At 45.0% G+C, this 18,857-nt stretch overlaps 1 protein-coding gene across 2 annotated transcripts in view; it reads right to left on the bottom strand.

Annotated features, from left to right (window-relative positions):
* Nucleotides 1-18,857, bottom strand: part of LOC147900637 (CAAX amino terminal protease family protein) — a 90,184-nt gene that overhangs the window by 10,650 nt on the left and 60,677 nt on the right. For both annotated transcript variants that reach the window (XM_087375968.1, XM_087375969.1), the window contains exons 4-6: nt 17,539-17,649; nt 17,335-17,417; nt 17,080-17,213 (exon numbers count right to left, since the gene is read on the bottom strand). In XM_087375968.1, coding sequence (XP_087232094.1) covers nt 17,080-17,213; nt 17,335-17,417; nt 17,539-17,649 — 328 coding nt within the window. The remainder of the gene's footprint in view (nt 1-17,079; nt 17,214-17,334; nt 17,418-17,538; nt 17,650-18,857) is intronic.

The raw sequence follows: 18,857 nt of genomic DNA, 5'->3' as shown, positions 1-18,857 counted from the left end.
GAGTTGAAAGTGCCAGAGGAGGTGTGGTCTGGCAAGCCACCCTCATATAAGCACTTACGTGTATTTGGCTGCGAGTGCTTTGCTCATGTACGCAAAGAACTACGCACCAAACTGGATCCAAAGTCTATCAGATGCATCTTTATGGGTTATGGTGACGAAGGTGAAATGGGGTACAGGTTATGGGATCCCGTTAAACGGAAGATTATACGCAGCAATGATGTCATCTTTAAAGAAGATAGTGTACACAAGGAACCCGTGCAACCTGTGGAATACAGGAGGGTTATTTATGATGATGTTGGACAGCAAAGAATGCCCATTTATATGCAGCAGCAGGCTGCTGCAGATCACCCTGTTCAAGAGGGTATACAGGCTGAAAATCAGCCAGATAATTTTGCCAATGATGCACCACTGGATGTGCCAACAGATGGGGCTGTAGAACAGCCAGATATGGTGGTACAGCCACCCGTCATGCATGAAGAACAGGCTGGACAGCAGCCTAATCCGGAACATTTTGTTAGGAGGAGCTCTCGTGTACAACGGCCTCCTGCCAGGTTTGTTCCAGGAGCCAATAATGTGGCTGATTTTGTCATGCTGACAGATTGTGGTGAGCCTTCCAGCTTCAAGGAAGCTATGGGAAGAACGGAGAAAAAGAAGTGGGAGAAAGCCATGCAGTCAGAAATGGACTCCCTACTTCAGAATGATACATGGGACTTGGTGCAGTTACCTGCAGGCAGAAAAGTTTTGCCATGCAAGTGGGTTTACAAAGTCAAAGTGGATTCAAATGCTTTACCGAGGTATAAGGCCAGATTGGTTGCCAAGGGATTTAAGCAGGAAAAGGGCATTGACTTTGATGAGATCTTTTCCCCTGTAGTCAAGATGACTACTTTGAGAGCAGTGTTAGCTCTTGTTGCTCATGACGACATGGATTTATGTCAGATGGATGTGAAGACAGCCTTTCTTCACGGAGATCTTCATGATGAGATCTATATGAGTCAACCAGAGGGATATGCTGTTAAAGGGAAAGAGCAGCTTGTGTGTAAGCTCAAGAGGAGCTTGTATGGACTCAAGCAGGCGCCAAGGGAATGGTACAAGAAGTTTGATGCCTTCATGCAGTCCCAAGGGTATCATCGGTGTGAGACCGATCATTGCTTGTACACCAAACGGGCAAAGGATGGCAGTTTGATGCTACTCATTCTATATGTGGATGACATGCTTATTGCCAGTAAATCTCAGCATGAGATTAGTGCTTTGAAGAAACAACTGCATAAGTCTTTTGACATGAAAGACTTGGGTGATGCAAATCATATTCTTGGCATGCGCATTACTCGTGACAGGTCCCAGGGACTTTTGTTTCTGTCACAGAAAGAGTACATTGACAAAGTACTGCAGCGCTTTAAAATGGAGGGGGGGAAGTCTATTAGTACCCCGTTGCCTCCACATTTAAAACTCAGCAGTAAGGACAGCCCCAGATCAGATGATGATAAGGCTGAAATGGCCAAGGTTCCGTATGCATCTGCAGTTGGATCTTTGATGTATGCCATGGTTGCCACTCGTCCGGATATTGCTTTTGCGGTGGGAGTCATCAGCAGGTATATGGCAAATCCGAGCAAGCGGCATTGGGAAGCAGTGAAAGGTGTCTTGAGGTATCTCAAGGGTACCAAAGACTTGTGCATATGCTATGGTAGGCAAGATGCATTGGTGCATGGTTTTACAGATTCAGACTATGCAGGGAATGCAGATAACCGGAAGTCTACTACCGGTTATATTTTCACATTTGCAGGAGGTGCTATATCATGGGTGTCTCGGTTGCAGAAATGCGTTGCACTGTCAACCACAGAAGCTGAATATGTTGCAGCCACTGAGGCCTGCAAGGAAGCAATATGGCTTACTTGGCTGGTGGGAGATTTGGGCATTACAGGAGATATGCCAGTGTTGCATTGTGATAGTCATAGTGCTATCATGTTGGCAAAAAATCCGGTCTTTCATCAGAAGACCAAGCACATAGAAGTGAAATATCATTTCATCAGGGAGGTACTGGAAGACAAGCGACTTGAGCTTGTGAAAGTGCATGATGATAATCCTGCAGATTTGCTCACTAAGAGCTTGCCTACAGAGCGGTTTGCACATTGCCGCCACATCATGGGATTAGGATGAGACCATTCTTATTTTATGGTCTTGTATACAGTAACTGTATATTGCTGTAATTTTTATTCTTTTCTCCCCTTTAGGCACATTGGCCTTTAGGTGGGAGGTTGTTGGGGTAAAGGCACATTGCCAACCCTTCATTTAAAGATAAACCTAATCCTAATAAAACACAAGTGAGTTTGTGGTGTGGCTCATCATTCTTCACACCCGCATTTGAGTGTCACTCTCTCTCACTCTCACTCTCTTGCTCCTCTTCTTTCCCCTTCAACCCTTCACAGGACATGCGCCTTGAGCTTCAGGACACGAAGGTTCGGCGGCTGAGTTCTCCTACCACTCCTCCCGGGCCCGGAGGGTACAACAGGGGGACAGGACGAAGCAGTTGTTTCAAACCACTGGACCTAGATCGGCAGGCACGCAGTTGCAGTGTTTATGGGATCCACAGGGCATTATGCACACTGATGCACAAGAGATTCTAGAGCTGACACACGGTTTTCTACAGTCAGCTCTTTCAGACGGAGAGGATGACTCCAGCTTGCCTTGTGGCTCGTGAGCTAGTTTGGGACCACGTTCTAACGGTAGTCTCGCGGGAGTTGTGCAGCAGTCTAGAGGAGCCTTGCACGGATGAGGAGCTCTGGGAAGCCCTCAAGGCCCTCCTGACCCAGAAGTGTCCTGGCGAGGATGGCTTGATTCCGCCTTCTTCCGAAACTTCTGGGAGATTATTTCCACCCCTTTCCGCCTAGCCTGCCAGGAGATCTTCAACATGGGCTCACTTCCTCAGTCCTTGAGTAGGGGGTGAATTTTTTTGATCCCGAAAGGAGGAGATAGGTCAGACATTCGACAATGGAGACCATTCATACCGCATACAAATCCTCGCCAAGGTCTTGAGTTTGCGGTTACGGCCTCATCTCACCGACATCATCCACGATACACAAACCGGGTTTGTTCAGGAGCGCAGCATCCTAGATAACATCTTCACGTTCTAGGAGGCAGTGGATTGGACAAGGGAGGAGTCACAACCTTTGGCTGTCCTTCTCTTGGATTTTAAGAAGGCTTACGACAGGGTGGAGTGGTCTTTCCTAGAGGGTACTATGCAGAGGCTGGGTTTCTCAAACAAATGGATTAGAGGAGTTTCTACGCTTTATGAGGCTAGCTCTAATCGGATGCAGGTCAGTGGACACATGGGCGAGGCCTTTCCTCTCTCTCGCTCGGTCCGCCAAGGCTGTCCCCTCGCTCCCTTTCTCTTGTTGTTTGTGGCAGAGGCTTTGAGCTACTACTTGAGATCACAGGTGGCAGGCCTCACATGTTTGAAGCTCCCAATCAGACTGGAGGAGGAGCTGCTAGACTCTGAGTTTGCAGATGGCACGGCCTTGTACATAGAGGGCAACGAGCTTGGAGAGAGTCAAGGGAGCCCTGGCTATCTACTGTGAGGCCTCGGATGCGCGGATCAACTGGACAAAATCCATTGGTTTCTTCACAGGCTCTGAGGAGACACAGGAGATTCGAGAGTGATGGAGCAACTTTGGGTTCCGCTACATACCGCAGGGCCAAACAACAAGATACCTCAGATGCCAGGTGGGTATTGATATTACAGCATAGCAGCACATCGCCCCGGTCCTCGAGAGTGTTTGGCGCAAGCTTCTCTACTAGAGCTAGGCCAAACTCCCCCTAGCGGGCCGTGCCCTAGTGGCAAACCAGGTCCTTCTTGCCACGGCCTCATATATCGCCTCCTGCTGGTGCTTTCAAAGAGGGTGCATTGGGCAGCTCTGACTGTTGGTTGTTTGGAACTTCCTTTGGGGAGGATCGGATGGCACGAGAAGTACTAGAACCCGAGTCACTTGACAGACGGTGATCATGCCGCACGCATTGGGAGGCTTGGGTATCATTGATCCGGAGATGCAGAGCAGAGCCCTCTTGGGCAAGTTGGTTAAGCGCGGCCTCACCCCGAGCGCAGAGCCTTGGAAGCTCCTCTTATAGCGAGGGCTTCTCAGGAACACCCCACGCACTGGGGGGCAATGGCAACATTCACACAGATGGATCTTCTCAGAGGCCCCCCTTACGCGGAAGGATTCCCCCTTGAGGAGGAGCCTCCATAGGGTTTGGCAGAGGGATTCCCTTTAACCCAACCATAACTGGTGACTTAGGTTGAAACCCGTACATAAGCATAAAAGAACTGTAACCAGTACTTGAATGCTTTGCACTGTTATAAGCAAATTCTATCATAGGTAGATAATCTTCCCATGAAGACTGTCTCTTAGAAACATATGCCTGAAGCATATCTTCAACCAATTGGTTGACCTTCTCTGTACTGCCATCAGATTGTGCATGATCTGAGGAACTCATACTTAGAGTAGTTTCCAACTTCTCAAAAACAAGTGTCCAGAAGTTACTTGTAAACTTCGAGTCCCAGTCGCTGACTATGTCAGAGGGCAAACCATACAGCTTAAACAAGTGGTGCACAAACTCGTGAGCCAGCTGAACAGCTGAGATGGTTGTTCTAGTAGGTAAGAATCTAGCCATTTTTGTCAAACAGTCCACTATGACCCAAATGGAGTCATGACCCTTGCGCGTTCTAGGCAATCCGGTAATAAAATCCATGGAAATACTTTCCCATTTATTACATGGGATTTGCAATGCCTGTAATAAACCCGTGCTTAAGGCGTTGTGCCTTAGTAACCTGACAAACCCGTCAACCTAACACATAGTTTTCAATAAATGCATGCATCTTAGGCCAATAAAAGGTATGCTTCACAAGCGACAGAGTCCGATGTATACCTGGATGTCCAGCACTAGGAGCATCATGACACTCCTAGAGAATCTTGGATCGAAGATCCGAAACATCTTGCACACATATCTTTTCATTCCGGAACAGCAAGCCGTTCCTAATCATCCACTGACCTCCCGTCACTTGTACCGTAGGTGGCACAATCCTTGAGTCCTAGTCAACCATGGAGCTCCCATCCTGGACTTTCTACCAATAAGAACTGAAATGACTATCAATTGCGCAAAGCCCTCTCAAGGATTGAAATAGGTCTGAGGATATTTCCGTAAAGGACATAGCATTTACAAACTTGACTCGACTTAAGGCATCCGCCACACTATTCAGCGAACCCTTTCGATAACGTATTTCAAAATCAAAATCTTGCATTAACTCTGCCCATCTAGCCTTTCTTCCCCTCAATTCAGATCTGTCACACACATACTTGATTGACTGATGACCGGTCAATACAAGAAACTGCGAACCATACAAGTAGTGTCTCCAAACCGTCTTAGCATACACAACTGCATAGAGTTCTTTTTCTAGTGTGGGCCAACGATATTGGGTGTCGTCTAGCTTCTTACTCTCAAAAGCTACAAGTCTAGCCTCTTGGAATAAAGCTGCCCCAATCGCAAAATCACTCGCATCGGCCTGTAAAACATAAGGCCAGGTAGGATCGGGTAATGCAAGAACGGGTGCTTCCTTGATAGTTAACTTCAAGGTTTCAAAGCCTTGTTCAATGCATCATTCCAAGAGATTGGCTAGGTAGACCTGCGTCCACGACCTTTCAATATGTTGGTCAGGGGTGCCGTGATGTGTGAATAATCACGCACAAATTTTCATAGAAAACTGGTGAATCCTAGGAAAGAACGAAGTTGTTTCACAGTCTGAGGGATAGGCCATTCCAAGACCTTCTGGATACGATCCAGATCAATGCTAATACCTTCAGAAGAAATCTTATGTCCTAAGTAAATGATCTCCTTCATAAAGAAGTCACATTTAATCATCTTGGCATAGAGCTTATGCTATCTTAGTATAACTAAGACAATCCGGAGGTGTCCAATCTGATCCTCTAGCATTCGACTATATACCAAGATGTCATCTAAGAACACGACAACAAATTTGCCCAGAAAATCTCGAAACAAATCGTTCATCATTTGCTGGAAAGTGGCAAGATCATTGGTCAAACCAAAAGGTAATACGAGAAACTCGTAGTGGCCATACCTAGTTCAGAATGCGGTTCTATCTATGTGTTTAGCATAGATACGGATTTGGTGATAACCCGTACGCAAATCAATCTTAGTGAAATACTTCGCTCCGGCCAAATGGTCTATCAAATCATCGGAACGGGGAAGAGAGTATCGATTCTTAAGTGTCACTCTATTCAATCGTTTATAATCTATACACATTCTCCATGAATTATCTTTCTTCTTTCTTAAGAGGACAGGTGCTCCCCAAGGTGATTTACTTGGTCGAATATAGCCCATATTGAGATAATCTTGTAGCTATGAAGCTAACTCATTCTCCTCAAGCTGGCTCATCCTATAAGGTGGAACACTAATAGGTTGAGCCCCAGGTACTAAATCTATGCGATGATCTACTGCCCGTTCTGGAGGTAAGCCTTCCGGCAATTGAGCAGGGAATACATCCATGAAATCATCCAACAACGTTCTCAATGCACGGTGTTCAAACACGCTTAAATCATTTTTGTTATTAACAGAGACAACAAATGAAGAAAGCGGAATGAAAACACACTGATACAAATCATAATGAGAAGTGTTTAATATATTTCGAAGCTGCATCGCAGATACAATAGGTCCCTGAGAAGAGGGAATGTTATCACACTAAATACAAAATTGGTTGTCCTTATCCAAAAAAGAAAGGGTATGCTCTTTCCATCCAATATGAATATCGTGGGTTTCAAACCACTCTATTCCGATTAACAAGTCCACATGTTCCATAGCACGTTAGAGCAGCTATGTAGTCTTGAATCCGGATAGAAAGTGTCTCAATCTTGCGATTCCAAAGCTTCTTCCCAGCTGGAAGCTACACCTCGTAGGTGTGATCGTGGACAGCCCCATCTTCTGCACAAGTTTGTAATCAACAAAATTATGAGAGCTGCTCGGGTCAAAGAGAATGTGAACTCTTTGGTCCCTAACTTCTCCATAAACTCGAAAAAGATCATGGGAACCAAATAACGAATTATTAAAAGTGCAATTACAAGAAAGTGGGCAAGTAATGACATTTACAGGAATACCTGTCATCGAAACTTGATTAACTCCCTTAGCTTTGGTACCTGGATCCGCATGGAGCTTTGGTCCCGACGCGCATCTGGTTCTTGCGCTTAGGACAATCATTCCTAGTGTGACCCCGCTCCTCGCATATGAAGCAACGTCCTTCTTTCTTTAACTTCAATGTGCGGAGGAAACGGGCACGACCATTCTTCGTCTGAGTCAAGTGCTTCTTGGAGGCATTGTCTATAGACTTCGACTCCCCGGTACTAGTGGTAGACTGGAAGAACTTCCTCTTGTTCTTCCCACCCCTGTCGGCAACGGTGGTTCCCTTTGCGCTCGCCATGGTATCATCATAGATGCGCGCATAATTCATGGCCTCTTGCAAAGTGGTACACTTATTATTCTTGATCTGTAGCTTGTACGAGTCAGGCAAACCATCCACAAAGAAACCTAACAAGGTCACTGGATCCATCTTTGTAGCTCTGGTCTGCAAATCCCGAAACCTCTGAAGATAAACCTCAAAAGTCAGGTTCAGCTTGGACATATCGAGGGCTTTGAGCTTGCTTACAATATTGTAATCTTCCTCCTTCAGAAACTCTTTCCTGAAGACCCCTTCAAATTCTATCCATGTTGCCGGCAATAAAGCCTTTCACCACAATAAAGCCTTTCCTAACATATACCCTACTGCAAGCTGTATTTTCTTGTCATCCAGGTAAGGGTGAAACTGGAAGTGTACTTGCCACTTGTGCAACCAAGTGTCAACCACCTCCTTGGTACGAGACTTCTGATCTCCGGGAAGAGGATCTGGAGTGATATTCGGACCTAACACTGAAGCCAAGGCATCCACATGCGTGAGCGCCTGAACAGTGCTAGTCAAAAGTGAGAGTGAAGTCTGAATCCCTTGGAGTTGCTGTGTCAACCCCGTTTGATTCGTGTTAATTTGCTCGAACTTTTCATCGAGAGCAGTAGTGAATTCACTGAAGGCAGTCTTCGTAATCGAATCATCGTAGAGACCTGGTCATCATCTACATGGTAGTTCATATCCTGGTCTCCCATCGCAAGCCCGGGGTCTACGGAATCAGCCATGACTGAATTCTGATCTGAAATAGAAGATAGGCTAGAGAAGAGAAGCAAGCAAGTGGCCTCGGAGCTAGGAGGTAGAGACGAAGTGAAAGCTGGCCAGGAAGGAGACGATGGAAGAAGGGAAATCTGGCCCATGAATAAGGTAAGCTGGGCTGAGCTGAGCTGAGCTGACAATTCAGCTCGGATTTCTGAACCTGGGACTCCCGCCGCTCCTGGCTGTCTGTATGGAGTGCTGCAGCAGGCCATACAGTGGTTCTGGCTCCTGAGCGTGAAGACGTAGAGGGGCTGGAAGCTCGCGCAGTCCACAAGCTAGGTAAGAAGGCAAGGTGGCCGAATTTAATAATAGGAGAGCATGCTTTTAGTAAAACCCTTCTTTTCAAAAGCTCACCCTCCAAAAACGGAGGGATAGTGCTTTTTTAAGCCTCCAGGCCCCCCCGAAAAGCAATTGGCCTAGATTGCGATCTAGCCCTATCCTACTATGCACCTTCCTGCGCTCCCCTTCTACCTGCCATCACATCCTCTGAGCAGCCAGCCAACGCGCGCGATCCCCCTTGGTTTGCCCCAGCTCTACGCTCTCTCCTGACTCCCTTCTCACTCCTCTACCCAGACCTTACTACTTCCTCCTAACTACACCTCTCTCCCTCTCTCTCAACCCGTCACATCTTGCAACAAAATCACCCTTCACTCTCTCTCTCTCTCCTTCCTTCTATCCCAATCCAATGATGTAGGAGAGGTGCCACTGATTTTATACCTATGTAGCACTTAGCATTTAGCATGGGTCATGATGCTCGTTATAGTAGCTTTGCCCTTTCAACTTGTTGTATCAAATTTCTCACACTCTCATAGATCCATTGGTCTTTTGAAGACTCTAATAAACTCTATCTCTATCTCTATCTCTCTCTCTCTATCTATATATATATATATATATATATATATATCGAGAGAGGATGAGCAGAGGGGATACCCAGGGAGAGTCGTACCTGCACATTGTGTGAGAGCCATGAGGTGGAGCCAGAGGAGCACTTTTTCTTCCGTTGTCCAGTCTACTATGAGATTTGTGGACAATACCACTGCCTTTCCAGAGACGGATTCGAGGGCCTTTCACGACGACTCCTATACCTAGATTAGAGATGCTTGGCAGCTTTTAGTCACGAGGCAGTCCGGCATAGAGATCGTCTCATCATGCATACGTAACTCTCTTCCCTAGGCTTCAAGGAACCTCTTCTTGGCTGAAATCCACCATTATTGTCTAGACCGCCTGACTGAAGATGCACCAAACAACTTGTACTATTGCAAGAATATTGGGACTTCTCCTACTGTCCTATTGCTTCCTCATCTAACAATTTGGCCTTGCATACTTCTCCACCCCTCTCTTCCCATATTGAAATCGTCACTTGATACGTACTCCGGATCTCTTATGGACAAATTGACACGTCTAACTTACATTTGCTGCACAAGATATATGTTTCATCACTAGAGATGCAAACTATTGACTCTACATAATAGACAGGTGTCTCTTTTCTTCACAAAACATATATCTACTTGCTTGGTAATCCACTTATTGCATATCTTATTTGTTGAAATTTCAAGTTTTTTAAATTAGGATGCTTCCCAAAAGAATGCATATGTTTTCCTATTGATCAGTTAGGTACTAGTCCCTCCCTACTTGGAGAACTCCGAGATATTATCAAATATCGTCTTGTATGGCTGTGACTCTCTGTGGTGACGTCATGCGCGTATATGATGTGTTCGAGGGAAATTAGCATATTGCAATGAAGATCGTGTTGGGACATTTGTGATCAAGGGCTTGCTAGGTGCATGTGTGCATCCACTAGCAGTCACGTGTGTGAGTATGTGTAGGTAGTGTAGCACACTTAGTGCTATGATGTGTCAAGACCATGACACAGGTGGTGATGTAATACAAAGGTCCCCACATGGGGAGGTGCCTATTATATAGGGCTGGTTGCCATTGATGTAGGAGAGGTGCCACTGATTTAGGACACCCTCTCTCCATTTCTATAAAAGAGGGATTTCCCTCTCAAATCAATAGAACACCCATTTCAATATCTTATTTGTTCTCACTTCTCTTGCCATAATGCATCTATTCTCCCCCACTTTCCCACATGTGGTATCAGAGCCAAACCATCCCTTGAGCCTCTAGCCTATAACTGCCGGACTCTCAAAGGTAAGGTTTGCATGCACTTCTGCTTTTCCAATATTAAACTCCAGGTCTTCCTATTCAACTCCTGGTAAAGCTTTGTTGATTAGCTCACGAGTCTCTTCATAAGAGTCTTTTGTTATGAATCAGTTGTTTGGTAAACCCCCAATCCTCAGCATTCTTGAGTTGCACAGTCTATCGGCTTGCTCTTTAATGTCCTTATGTAGTCGAGTAGACATTTGTGTATCTAAGGAGCTTTTTACTTCTCCTTTAACCTTTTCTTGGATCTCTCCCTTGAGCTTCTCATGCATCTCTTCCATTTGACTAAAGATAGGTTCATCATGAGCTACAATGGGTGTTAACGGATTGGTTAATAATATGCCACCACTGTGGTTAAGTGATGTGATTTGATGGACAGTGGCAAGTCCATAGAGCCAAGATTGTGTCTTGATGGGCCCAAGAGGATGGTAAAAGAATGAGAAGGGAGAGTCGTATAAAGAGATTAGGGTTGGCCCTCCCTTCAAAAGGTGACTTGTATAAAAGGCCAAATGGTTGACTTTGGTCTTCATTGTTGTTTACACAAGTTTGAATACAAGGTCCCTCTTCTCTTCCAAGAGTGTTTTGGGTGTTCTCTTGTTTCCATTGTAGTGCCCTTATGTTTGCTACTCCATCCCCCTGCCGCTTGAGTGACACTTGCAGATGGCTCGTGCCTTGCAGTGCTCTCACAAGGAGTATCTTGGAGTGGAGGCATCTCTTCAACATCCCCACAACACGTGAGTCACCGTCGAGGCTTCACATTTTTGGCGCCACTGTCGCGGGGAATGGAGGTATGGTTTTACATAGAACTTGTCTTCTTTGTTATCTACCCATTGCACAAGGCTTCAAGCTTAACTTGGAGCTTTGTTAGTGGAGTTGTCAGTGAAGAAAGAGTGAAGAGGTGAGAGTTTTGGATGGAAAAGTTAGGAAAGTTGTCATTTCTGTTGGAGAGTCTTTTGGATCATTTGAAGCTTGTTTTTTATGTTTTTTTAGTGTTTTGAGTTGGTAGGAAGATAGTTTGTAAGATTGCTAAGGAGTGTATGAGGTCTAAACACACAAAAAACATAAAAAATGATGATTCTTGCTGAATTTCGAAGTTGTTTTGTGTGGTAAAACTCACCCCTCAAGAAATCTTGCATTTTGGCTTTCAAAAGTTGTTTTTCTTTCAAGTTTTTTTCATTGAGTAGGTAGATAAGGTAGTTTAGCATCCCCCCATCACAAAAGAACATGAACGAAAACTTCCAAATCATCAAGAATCATCAAAAACCAGTCGGCAAACCTGTGTGTTATCCCCATGGGTCAGTGCGTTAGAGCTATCCCACCGACCGGCGCCATAACCTTATCCCGTCGGTCAAACTTACATTGACCCATTGCCATAGCTCTATCCCACCGGTCAAACTTGCATTGACCCATTGCCTTAGCACGCTATCCCATTGGTCAAACTTGCATTGACCCATTGCCTTAGCCCTATCCCCAATGACCTGACAGATGTCAATACGTAACCCGCCATCCTAATTAAAATTAAATACTATCAGTCAGCTATCCCGCTGGTCAAACATGCATCAACCCAGTGCCATAAGGCTATCCTGTCGGTCGTTGCCTTAGCTATATCCCCACGGGTCGTTGCCATAGCTCTACCCCACCGATCAAACCGGTGTTGACTCGTTGCTTTAACTCTATCCCGCCGACTTGCTATCCCCACGGGTCGTTGCCATAGCCCTATCCCCATGGGTCGTCGCCATACCTCTATCCCGTCGGTCAAAAAAAGCCACAAGGGGCTGCCATCCCTTGACCCCGTGTCGAGACGGACTCAACCTCGAATTGGGGCCTTCACTGTGCCAATGAACACATGATCTTGAGATCAGGAAGAGTCCTTCAAACTCACCTTGAGCCTAAAGATAGTGCCTCAATTACCATCTTGTCGACCTCCATACCTAGCTTGGCATCCTCAAGGTCAGTAAGCTCAAAAGTCGGGTCTCACTCATTGCAAGAACCACCACCAACTGAATTATCCAACTCGGAAGAGTCCATGAGTCAGGATGGAGACATGGGTGAACCCTCCAATGTTAGAGCCTCAGTAGCTCTGGACTCCATCCCCATTGATCTCCACTCTCCTACCCCATCTACCGTAACAGCCACATTAAGGGAAACCTTTTCCAATATCATGGGAAGTTTTGAATTGACAGACCCAGTAGAGTGGCTAAATCCATTTGCTGGACATACTAGGGCAATGTTAGAGGCTCAAATGCAGGTCCAACCACTGATGTCAGAAGCCATACTCAAGGAGCCAAGTCCCATGATACCTAGTGGCAATCACCCCCCGTCGTACCAATTCTTTGATGATAGACACTCCTATGAGAATGGAGGTGGACCCACATTCTCACCAGGGTTCCAAATGCTAGAGCAAAGAGGGCAGAGGAGTAACATTGAAGGCTCACAGTTAAGATCCTCCACCTCAGAATCCCCTATGATGCCTCATTGGCAGCAAAGCATGGGAGATATTCCCTACCCAACAAGTGCCCCTTATAGGCCTCTGCCTATAAGGAACATACCACTCCCTAGAGGACCTCCAGACCAACCTGTTAGGCCCAACCTCATGCAAGTCACAATGCCAATGCTTAGTGAGCCTGCATCCTCCCATCCCAACCTTGTGCCATCCAATCCATGGAGCCCTTCATCAGGATTGCCAATGTATGGGGCAAGGCCCACCATTCCACAACCTCCTCCTGTATCGCAAACGGTCCTTACGAACAAAGCTATGAGAATCCTAGTGCAAGCGCTAGGAAGATGGGCTGGCGCTCCACCACTAATGGTTCTAGGAAGGGATACCAATCCCTCAAGGAGAAATCCTATCACAATCGCTAAGCTAATCGCCAAGTTTGTAGGAGAAGGAGACCCAGTCTCCCATGTTGAGAGGTTTGAGCAAATCTGTGACGCCTTTGGTGATATTGGGGATCTAGACAAGATCAATGCTTTTAGCTTGAGTCTTGATGGCAAGATTGGACAATGTTTTAGAGCCTTAAACCCAAAGGAGAAAATAAATTGGGACACTTTGCGTAAATCTTGCATTGTGGGGTTTGCCCCAAGTGGTCCCAAGTGGAGCCCACTTAACCAACTTTATGAGGTGAAGCAGAAGGACACTGAGTCCTTGAGAGACTACATCATTAGGATTAAGCATCTAAACTCCCAATGTGAACCCCACGAGAGGATGAGTGATGTGCAACTTCTGCCATGCTTCCTCATAGGGCTACAAGATGCTAAGTTGCATGATCATTTGTTTGCTATGAATCCCACATCGTTTGAGCTATGCAGCAAGATGGCGATACGCTTAGGGGATAACATGAGGGAGATGCCCCAAAAGGATAAACCCTTAGCTTCCTCTAATATGTCCCAAATAGCCAAGGCTTCAACCTCAGAAGCAACTAGGGATGCAAGCTTTATGCCCAAGGTGCTCAACATCAAAGAGTTGGCCCACCACAGATCTATTAAACAAGTTGAGCCAACAATGGAAGATAGAAGCACCAAAAGATGCTCCTAGTAACCCCCATCTATTTCCACAAAGAGATAACATATGGTGTGGGGTATGCACTGGAAATCATCCCACTAAGGAATGCCCTCATCTTTGAGCTAGGCCAACACTCTATTGTGCCCATTGTGTTCGTTGGGGAGATCATGACACATCCCAATGTCATTATACTAGGGTGATTCCTCAACCCATGTATCAACAAAGGCCGCATCTACCATCGCCTGCACCACCCAATCCATCCAATCAGGCACAATTGGCAATACAAGGAGCCACATCAGCCAATCAAGGGCAATTTAGGGCTCAAAATATTCCATTACCCCCGCCAGCTTCCCATCTCTCTCCTTCATTTCTTTAAATTCCCTCTTCTACCCCACTTTTGCTTAGGCTTTTTCTCCTTCATTTCTGCACCAATTGCCAAGCCCTCTGAGCTGAAGAACCACCTTTGTAGGGTGACCTTCTAGCCCGGTCGAATTAGAAAATCCTCACCTCGGCCGCCCGTGCTGACAACTTCTTCACCCGACGACATAGCATGCAATTCCAACTGAAGCCTCAACCATTTGCCAATTCCTTCAAGCCACAGTTGGGCGACACCACAAACTACTTGCAGCTCAAATCTGAGACGATTTGGTCCAGTGAGCGAGGAGAAATCAATGTTTCTGTGTTCGGACTTGGCGCAGCTACAGTTGATGACAGAGCGCATATCTTGAGATATGCTATGCTATGGTTCTTCTTTGATATTCAAGCTTTAATTTGCCTCAAAAAGCCCTATCAGAAGCGACATATTCAGTAAGATAGAGCTCCTCCAAATCTGCAACTTTCTCTAGCAGCTATTTGACAAATGTTCTTGAAATGCTTAAGTTCTGATGATACATGATACTTGATGCTTAAGTTCTGACGATACTTGATGCTTGAGATATTTGCATTGAAGCTGAACTGAAGTACATAAACTTCTCTTTCAAAGTGCAAGATCAAATCATGTTGTTTGCTGAAGAGAGTTGAGTATCTTTGATCAGATATAACTTTACATTGCTTGCATACTTGTCTACATGAACTATGGAAATCTCTACATGAGAACAAGTATTGTCTTCATCAAGTGAGAAATACAAAGCTTGATTTGTACAAGCCAAGAGAGTGATTCAGTAGCAAATTAGAACTCCTAATCTTGGAGGATCAAAGTACTATTGTATTTCCTTTATGCTAAGAGTTTGGGGTATCTAACTCTCTCTCCAACCAATTATACTTGTGGAGGAGGACACTTCTGTGTAAGGGACTAGACACTGCCACATTAGTGGTAAGACCTTCCCAATATGCCTTCATCATGTTGTTCCTATAACATTGATTATCTATCTCAGAGGAAAGCATTCCAAAAGAAGCCTAGAATGAGAGTAAAGCCCTGTAATGGTGAATATTTCGTCAAGGTGAACACCAAGAAAAAGATATGTGCCTTCTGTGGAGTACCCATACCCAATCATACTATGGAGTATTGCCACCTAAAAAGGTTTTATCTACAGTTGCTCTCCAAGAGACAAGCCCAAGAAGAGGAGAGGTATGACTCCCACTACAACTCCAAAGAGAATGAAGCATATCATGTGAAGAAGAGCTACATAAACAACAAAGCAAATGACGAATTAAATTTTGTGGTAGATTGGGCTTTCTGGAGTCCAACATATTAAACTTTAGTCACCACTTAGTCATGTAGTCAATTTTTGAGGTTCTCTGCTTGGAATAGTACTCCAAAAAGAATGTCTTGGTTATGTTTTTCCTTATAGTCTTTTTGTAAATCACCTCTGGTCACCATATGATGTAGGCCATGTGATATGTGTTTGCCCCCATGGTATCTCTTGCAGACATGAGAAACTAGATCCACACAAAGGCCTCACATTAATCCTTGTACATGCAAGGGAGATAACCATTTGGGGGGTCTATCCAATTTTTGTAAACCTTGACCCTTGGGCACCTTTGCTAGCATGAGATCCTAGCCATAGATTTATCCTTGACTACCATGAGAAGGCTTGTGAAACTATGTGCCTAGATGTATCCTTGACATAGCATGAGGCAAACCCTTGAGGGGGGGTATGTTGGGACATTTGTGATCAAGGGCTTGCTAGGTGCATGTGTGCATCCACTAGCAGTTACATGTTTGAGTGTGTGTAGGTAGTGTAGCACACTTAGTGCTATGATGTGTCAAGACCATGACACAGGTGGTGATGTAGTACAAAGGCCCTCACATGGGGAGGTGCCTATGATATAGGGTTGATTACCATTGATGTAGGAGAGGTGCCACTAATTTAGGACACCCTCTCTCCATTTCTATAAAAGAGGGATTTCCCTCTCAAATCAATAGAACACCCATTTCAATATCTTATGTGTTCTCACTCCTCTTGCCATAACGCATCTATTCTCCCCCACTTTCCCACAGATTGGGCACGTATCAGGACGTTGAACTTGCTTCCACATGTGACGTGCATGCTCCTCCTTCCGCATCACAGATATGAAGGTCTCAGGTGTCATCTAAAAAGGATTACCACTCCTCCAAAGCCTCATATCCCATTGTCTCTCCACATCTCCCTCCTATGGGCTGACTCACATGTGTATCTTGTCACTATGGGCAGTCCTCTCTCTTCACTCTCATGGGTCTCAGTGTAAAAAAATCACGTCTTTGTTGGTGTATGTTTCTCAAAAATCCCATGGGGCGGACCAAAGGGCACCATTACAATTCCACACAACCATGTGTAGTCTGTTTTGTGTTCTCGTCTCCAGGCCCCGACACCATCATGTGCTATCCACTTCCCCTTCCTCCCTTTCTTCCCTTTCTTCTCTTTCTGCTCTTCCGATTGGCTCTTGGATGATCACTTCACCATCTCTATATGCAGCCCATTTCCCTTCCTGCCTTACTGCCATCACTTTTACCATCCCCTCCCTCCAGTGTTCTTGTTGTAGGAGAGTGAGATCATCATCCAAGAAAGTCCTGGTTCCCTTCAATGTTGCCCTCGTGCTCATGCTCATAAGTGTAGATCTGTCCGTTTTTGTGTGTGCTTGCATGCATGAGAGAGAGAGAGAGAGAGAGAGAATTATAAAACCCTGCTAATGCTTGCTTGCAGCCCAATCCTGATCAAAGAACAACAGAAGAGATTTAACTGACCTCACGAGGCAACGGTTCACCATTCAAAGCTGTGGTGAGTGTTCCCACAAACAAGACAGAAGCAGCACCAAAAATTACACCCACTACTCCCCACAATAGCCATCCCCGTCTGACATCAAAAGGGTTTCTCCAATCTGATCAAGATTGAACAAGGCTATGTTTGTATCAGACTCTCAATCTCTAGTACATCTGTCAGAACTTCTGTGCAGAGATACAAAACCAATGGAAGAGGAAATTGGAATTTTCCACACCAACCATAATTGAAAAACTCGTTTGGAAGCGGCCCATAGTTCCTAATACAGATCTGTATCACTGTTGTGCCAACAATAGTTTGCAAACTGCAAAGGACCGTATTTTAAGGTTAATTACCAAGGATTTTAATTTATGAGTTCGTCAATAGGAAAGTCCTTCAGCTCATGCCCGTTTGACATTTTATGCAAATGTATGCATGGTGCTCACAGTTGAGTAGTGAATATGAGAATAGCTTGTTCGTCAAGACCCAAAGCTTGTCGTCGTCCAAAGCCAAGTCGAGCAATCAGCACTGATAGACTCAATCCCGTCAGCAAGAAGCTGTCATCACAAACAGTTTGTTTGCCATCACAGGTAGCAGATTACACAAGTAGAGATATTTTTGGAGATCATACTTTTTTGTATAGGAATGTCATGAGAAGGCCTTCAACTTGTTTGCACAGTACCTACTCAGTAAACAAGTTATTTTCCACGGGATGCAGCTTCGTCATCGCATAAACAAATCACTTGTTTGCTGAGAAGGAACTAAGCAAACAAAAAGTAGCCCCTTGTGGCATTCCTATAGAAAAATTGGTCTCTGCCACCATCTTTGTTTAAAAAATGCATTATGCTCTGTAAAGTTACTGGTAATTTAAGGTACCAAAAAATACATGTGCGAGGAACCGTAGAATAGTTTCTATTCCTTTGTCACATGAACTTGCAAAAAAATCCAGGAAATTTCTGTGAAGAGGGGGGAGCAGGGGTAGGGAACTAGGGTTGAGCATTGTGAAAAGAACAAGGGAATGGGAATATGTCACCTCATGTCAGACTTTTATAGTGAACAAAAGGAAATAGGAGAATTAACATATTTATCAAAAGACTAATATAACGATAACAAATTGATTTGAAAGATATTACTAAAGTTGCAGGGTATGTTTTCATTTTCCAAATTGTCTTTAGCCCTGAATCCACATAGAAGCGGACTATTAAGTCAATGAAATTAGTAGAAATCTCTGGGAGTTGCAGACACATGCAGATACAGCCAATTTTAAAAACGAAGAAATTGCAGAAGAGACAATTTCTGATCTCAGGGGGCCAGGCAGCAAGCAGTATTGTAGCGATTTGGTCCTACAAAGGTAGCATGGAGAAGTGGAGGACACTATGATGCTAACATAAAAACTGATGGTTCCTGGACAGGATATCCAAGAGCAACATGACAGCTGTGATTTAGGTCTAGTAAGGTACAAGGCAACATCAGTAGTGAGACAGACATGAACATATGCACAATGTAAAGTGAAGCTCAAGGAGAGCGTACCACAAAAAGACAGACGAGAGGCAGCCTTCTTTCAGACACGAGAGCATCCATTTAGTTTGGCCACATTGGCAGAGTTTGTAACTCGAGAGGCCAACAATTGCCTTTGTAGAAATGCCCTTAATGGCAACAATTGACTGGTTTTTTTCCAGAAGTGGAGGAGATTTCAATAAACTAAGGGATCACTACTCATTATTAATGATCGCCAGTCCCATAGATGCTGAAGGGTCTCACGCTG

Source organism: Dipteris shenzhenensis, chromosome 6 (assembly GCF_047967505.1).
Source record: "Dipteris shenzhenensis isolate YYH24624 ecotype China chromosome 6, Dip_SZ_1.0, whole genome shotgun sequence".
In the NCBI taxonomy this organism is placed as follows: Eukaryota; Viridiplantae; Streptophyta; class Polypodiopsida; order Gleicheniales; family Dipteridaceae; genus Dipteris; species Dipteris shenzhenensis.
Note: the sequence above shows the minus strand (reverse complement) of the source record. Positions and strands in the feature narration are given on the sequence as shown.